The sequence below is a fragment of the Arachis hypogaea genome, chromosome 20, assembly GCF_003086295.3.
Source record: "Arachis hypogaea cultivar Tifrunner chromosome 20, arahy.Tifrunner.gnm2.J5K5, whole genome shotgun sequence".
In the NCBI taxonomy this organism is placed as follows: Eukaryota; Viridiplantae; Streptophyta; class Magnoliopsida; order Fabales; family Fabaceae; genus Arachis; species Arachis hypogaea.
Window position 1 is genome coordinate 78,876,292 of NC_092055.1, and position 6,143 is coordinate 78,882,434.

At 39.3% G+C, this 6,143-nt stretch overlaps 1 protein-coding gene across 1 annotated transcript; it reads right to left on the reverse strand.

Moving 5' to 3' along the window:
- Positions 1-847: 847 nt before the first annotated feature.
- Positions 848-3,658, reverse strand: LOC140183099 (uncharacterized). The gene is made up of 4 exons (XM_072231113.1): positions 3,314-3,658; positions 2,837-3,166; positions 2,318-2,740; positions 848-1,528 (listed from the first exon to the last, which is right to left on the reverse strand). The coding sequence occupies exons 1-4, from the start codon at positions 3,656-3,658 to the stop codon at positions 848-850; spliced, it is 1,779 nt and encodes a 592-aa protein (XP_072087214.1).
- Between the last annotated feature and the right edge of the window lie 2,485 nt (positions 3,659-6,143).

A 6,143-nucleotide genomic window follows, 5' to 3' on the forward strand; every position in this document is an offset into this window, starting at 1 on the left:
GTAAGAGTAAAGAAAATTATCAGCATCTATCAGGTATGGCTCACGAGTTCACGCACTAAATTGCTGGCTTCTTTCACTATCTCTAGTGCCGGGCTTATTACCTTCTCAAAAACACACCGATTCCTCGCTTTCCAAGTGCTCCAACACAGCGCCGCTATGAGGAGGGTCTTTTGTCTACCGTCGAATTTAGCCGCTGCCCAGGATAAGACTCGTTGCCACCAATTGAAAAATGTCTCTTCTTCTCTCATCCATAGGTCAGGGGTTATTAAGCTTAGGCTCCATATTATTGAAGATAGGGGGCATTGGAACAAAGCATGAGAAATTGATTCGGTCTTCAACATGCATCTTGGACAAGTGGCAGGAGTGGATGCGAACCGACTGTGAACTTGTTGCAACACCGGAAGCTTTTCATGAAGACTTTTCCATAGAAAAATCTTAATTTTATGTGGTAATTTCAACTCCCAAATGCTATTCCAGACTCTGTTGTGTATGTTTTGGGGCCTCAATGAAGTAGGAGAATGAAAGAATCTATAAGCAATTTTGTATCCTGATCCAACTTCATATATACCAGATTTTGTCCAGCACTAATTAACTTCATCCTCTTCCTCTGTTGGTTTGATTGAAAAACTTTTATTGCATATATCAACTGAAAAGATCGACTCAATCAGATTTCTATTCCATCTTCTATCAGGATTTAGTAACGCACTAATGTAATACACTTGCAGATTTGGCAGGATTGTGAGTGCATTTTGAGGGACATTAAGGGGCACTGGTGGTGGGAGCCAAGGGTCATGGAAGATGCGAACATTAGTGCCAGAGCCTATTTTCCATACCAAGCCTTTTTCGATCACCTTGCGTCCTTCAAGAACACTTCTCCAGCCCACGACGGTACGCTTCCTATCTCTGCATGTAGGAAATCTGTATATCTGAAATATTTAGCTTTGAGCATTCTTGATAGAGTAGAATTAGGGTATTTCATTAGGCGCCAACATTGCTTGCCCAATAAAGCCAAATTTTGCGCCCTTAGGTCCTTGATCCCCAGCCCTCCATCTTTCTTCGGTCTCGTCATTGTGTCCCATTTAATCCAAATCATTCTTCGTTCTGCGCCTTTTTGACCCCACCAAAATTGCGAGAGCATGCTATGAATCTCAGTCAACAGCGTGTCCGGGAGCTTGAAACAAGAGAGTGTATAAATAGGAATCGCCTCCCCCACCGCTCTCAATAGCGTGTGCCTGCCACCTGATGACAATAGACTTCTTTTCCAACCCATAATCCTCTTCTGAACTTTATCCTTGATAGCTCCAAAGGTTGCTTTCTTTGATTTTTGAACTATAGAGGGCAATCCCAGGTATTTGTCTTGTTCTCCGATATGTTCAATATTTAATGTCTGAGCAACTGCTAGTCTTGTGTTCTGAGGTGTGTTGTGACTGAAAAAGATAGCCGACTTATTCAAATTGAATTTTTGCCCACTGAAACCCTCATAGATCTCTAGCAATTTTAGAATACTTTGGCTTGTATTAGGTGTGCTCTTACAAAAAAGGATTGAATCATCAGCAAACAAAAGGTGATTAACTGTTTGGCATCTCCGATTAACTTGAACTCCTTGAATTAATCTGTTTTGCTCTGCCTTGTGTAGCAAGAAGGAAAGCCCTTCTGCACAAAAAAGAAAGAGATATGGAGATAGGGGGTCACCCTGTCAGATGCCCCTATTTGTCCTAAAATAGCCAAAAGGTTAACCTTCCACAATGACAGAGTAAGAAACAGTCGTTACCAATTCCTTAGTCCAGTTAATCCATTTAGCATCAAAGCGCAGCTTATCCATAATATACTATAAAAGATGCCATTCAACCCTATCATAAGCCTTGCTCATGTCTAGTTTAATAGCCATCTCATGCTCTGCCCCACTTCTCTTATTTTTCAAATAGTGCATACATTCGTGGGCAATTAGAATATTATCTGAAATGAGTCTATCTTTGAGAAACGCACTCTGATTTGGGCTTATAATTTTATTCATAATACCTTGTAATCAGTGCACCATAACTTTAGAAATAATTTTATACATAACTGAAGACAAACTGATCGGTCGTACCTGAGTCATGTCACTGGCATCTGGCACCTTTGGAATCAAACAAATTTGAGTATGATTGAAGCTTTTTAGAATTCTGCCACTGTGAAAGAAACTTCTCACTGCCTTAAAAACGTTACCTCCAACTATATCCCAGAAAAAGTGAAAAAACTTAGTTGTAAACCCACCATCACCAGGAGCACTCTAAGCATGAACACTAAATGTAGCTCTTTTGACCTCGCCCATAGTTACTGGCCTTTGGAGCCTACGGTTCATGGAAGCTGTAACCTTAGGCTCCAAATCCTCTAAGTATGGATTCGGATCAACCGAACAAGAAGAAGTAAAAATATCGCAAAAGTAGTCTTCAGCTACCTTTGCAATATCCTCAGGTTTCGATACAATCTCATTGTCTCTCCCCACTAATCTCCAAATTATGTTCCTTCGCATCCTTGATTGAAATTTCTGGTGAAAGAATCTAGTGTTTTGAACTCCTTCTTTTAGCCAATTGACTCTAGATTTTTCTCGCCAATATCTCTCTTCTTTCAAATATGCCAGCTCTAACTTCTCCTCCAAACTGGTAACCTCCTCTCCCCCATTGATTCCAACCACCCGCAACTCCTCTAGTTTAGCTTGAAAGTCCTCAATTTCTTTCTGGGAGTTTGCTTTGTGAGTTTTCTGCCATTTAACTAGTTTCTGTCTACAAATTTTTAACTTTTGGGCCAAGGAGAACATAGCCGAGCCTACAACTTCCATTCTCTATACTTCACTAACAATTCTCTTGACATCCTCTTCTCCACACCAACGTTCCTGGTATTTAAACCGCCTTTTACTATGCCAGGATTGAGGTTCGGTTTCAATCGAAATTGGAGCATGATCCGAGCCTGACTTTGTGAGCCTGTGCACCACTGCATTCGGAAACTTCAACTTCCATTCCATCCCAACTAAATAGCGGTCAAGCCTCTCCTTCAGCAAATCCTCTCCTTGTCTTCGATTTGTCCACGTGAAAGGGCGCCCCACCATTCCAATATCCACTAATTCGTTACTGTCAATAAAATTAGTGAATGTTGCAATGGTGGTTGCTAATTTTTGGCCTCCACTATCCTTTTCCGCTTGGCTTGTTATAGCATTAAAATCGCCTGCTATTACCACTTTTTCTTCCAGGTGTTAGCTCATTGTTCTAAGCTCCTCAAACTGTAAGGATCGAATTTATTCCGAACAACTCAAATGGACACCAATGAACACCCATACCTCACTGCTTCCAACTTCCTTAATTTCGGCTGCCACAAAGAATTCTCCACTGCTAATAATTTGAACACTGATGCTGTCTTTCCAAGCTAGCACAAGTCCTCCTGCCACTCCTGCCGGGTTAACAATATGCCAGTTTTCGTAGCCGCATACCTGAAGTTTTGCTTCCACCTGTCGAGATTGGTTCTTTGTTTCACTTATAAACACAATCTCGGGGGAGTGGGATTTACAGATCCCTTTTAAGGGGGTCTCCCCAAACCCCGACAATTCCAAACTATAGTTCTCATGGCGCCTTGGGTGCCATTTGTAGGCTGGCACCCTCCACCATCTGTTCAACTGTATTTTCATCCTCTGTTCTTGATTTCTTTGTAGATCATTCAGCTATACCACTCATCAACCTTTTTTTGGGTTCACTTTTAGTATCTGACTCTGCAGCACCTTGTCTTGCTAATCTTTTCCACTTCCTACCTTTCTCTGTGGTGAGACACTGTCCAATAGCGAATTGCATAAGCTTCCCTTCATCCTCCTTGGTATTGGACTGACCAGCTATGATAACCTCCATGCATTCTGTTCTAGAATTGGCTGATTGAGGTGACTCAGGTGCTGCCCTGTTATCAGTGTCTTGTGGTTTTAAACTTTGTTTCCTTTCTTGCATTGACATCCCTGCAAATTCTTCCAATAAGCAGTTTAAGACCGGTTTTTTCTTACGTTGAGTGGCCTTATTCTGGTTTTGGGTTGAGTTGTTGAATGTTCTTTCTCCTTCAGAGTAGATTCGCGTTCCCACTTGGCTGGCTTTAACCCATTCGCCAATGTCATCCTCTTTTACCATATCACTCTCTGTGTCCTTCAGCTGATCATGGCAGTTTTTCATCTCGTGCCCCAATTTTGCGCAATAGGTACAGAACTTTCCAAGTCTCTCATAGCGCAGTGCCACTGCTACCTCCTTTTTATTAGGTCCTGCCACTATTAACTGATCTCTCACTTGCCTGGCAGCATCAATATTAATTTTGGTCTTCACAATCCTAGTTTCTCTGCCTCGCATCTGAAATTTACCTAACTCCAGCACTGTGCCCAATTTCTCTCCCAATTTACGTCCAACTTCGAGGGTTTTAAACGATTCTGGCAAACCCCAAAATTGAACCTAAACTGAAAAATTGGAAATAATCTCTTCATCACAGTTTTGATCTTCCTTCCATCTCTTGACATGGAGCACATAATCTTTGAATAGCCATGGAGAACCACGTTCAATACGCAAGACATCCACTTCTTCATTAAAAAAGAATTGGAAGGAATTATCCCCTTTGTCATTCACGCTAAATCCTTCCGGGTTTCCCCATATAGCCTTTAAAGCATTCCCCATGGTTCCAATTGAGAAGGTTTTTGAAGCAAAGAGTCTCCCATAGAGACTATTGGAGCAAACGTTAATACCTTCTGATATGTCTGCCTCTTCCAATAGAATCACATTCCTACCTCCTTTCCGGTTGTCTTCCTCGGTCCGGTCTTCATCCCTCGTTGTCTCAGCCATACAGATTACGTAGACTTGTATTGAAATTTAATTGACGTTGATAATGTAGCCTTCACGGCAGTAGAAACTCCGTTAAGAAACCCTAACAGAGCACTAAGAAACCCTAACAGAGCACTACTTTTTTTTTATTATTCGATTAATTTTCTTTAGTTAATCATAGTTAGCTACAAAAACTTAATTGTTTAAAAATGTTTGTCTAACAATGTTACATCAAAATAGGTATTTTCTTTAATACGATGATAAATTCATAAGCATCAATATGATTAAACGTAGACAAATTAAAACACAACATGTGAATTATATTTTTTACATCAGTATTTAATTTTTTAAATATATATCATATCATTACTTTTACTAAAATATTTTTGTAATTTAATAAAAACAAAAATTTTTTATTTAATTTTACAAAAAAACTTAAATATTTTTTTATGTTGGACAAAACTACTTTTTTAAATTGGTCAAAATTTAAAATTCAACTAACTTTAATTTTATCTTTTAAAGGTTAAATAATTTAAAAACAAAATAAAAACACATCTAAAAAATAAAAAAATAAAAAAAATTGTTCATCTTCTCTCTAGGTTTAGTGTTCTTAGTCTCCTCTCTCCTCTTCCTTCTCTTCTCTCTGTCAAGTAGAATGGACCCGGTTCAGGAAGAATTTGTCAGAGCAAATTGGAGAAGATTCAAATAGTCAGAGCGGTAAATCGGCGTCGGCGTCGGGATCGAAGTCGAGAATTCCAACAAAGGCAGGGATGCTGGAATCGATCTCAGAGACGATGCAGCCTTCAACCTCGACGGATGCGGATGCGACTTGCTGAACGACAACTTGTACTGAATGCGAAGATACTACGACTACTTATGCATTTCCTGACCTGAAGAAGACATGGCAGCAATACATCAAACCTGGAGACAGAGAAGCAGGAGACGCGATCAAGCTAGGAAGCCCGAAGTAGGAGACGCGAGTAAAAAGGCTACGCAGCGAAATTGGTGACGAAAAGCAAGCAATGCAGCATTGAAAGTGGTGTAGCAAAGTAGTGATGCTACTTGTGTTCTGCTCCAACAAGGAAGAGGGTTTCTTTTTCTTCTTTAACGGAGAGAAGAGAAGAAAAAGAAAATAGGAGATGAAGAACACTAAATCTTATAGAAACAATTTTTTTTTCATTTTCTAGATGTGTTTTTTATTTTTTTAAATTATTTAAAATTTAAAATATAAAATTAAAGTTAATTAAATTTTAAATTTTAACATGTTTAAAAGAGTAGTTTTGTCCGACATAAAAAAATATTTAATTTTTTTGTAAAATTATTTAAAAA

Excerpts from the sequence above, each read along its gene's own strand:
- LOC140183099 (XM_072231113.1), bottom strand. The coding sequence starts at position 3,658 with ATGAAAATACAGTTGAACAGATGGTGGAGGGTGCCAGCCTACAAATGG. Across the intron at positions 2,741-2,836 it reads AAGAGGATGTCAAGAGAATT|AAAACTCACAAAGCAAACTC; the intron begins GTTAGTGAAGTA and ends GTTAAATGGCAG. Across the intron at positions 1,529-2,317 it reads ACCGTAGGCTCCAAAGGCCA|AGCACACCTAATACAAGCCA; the intron begins GTAACTATGGGC and ends CTTTTTTGTAAG.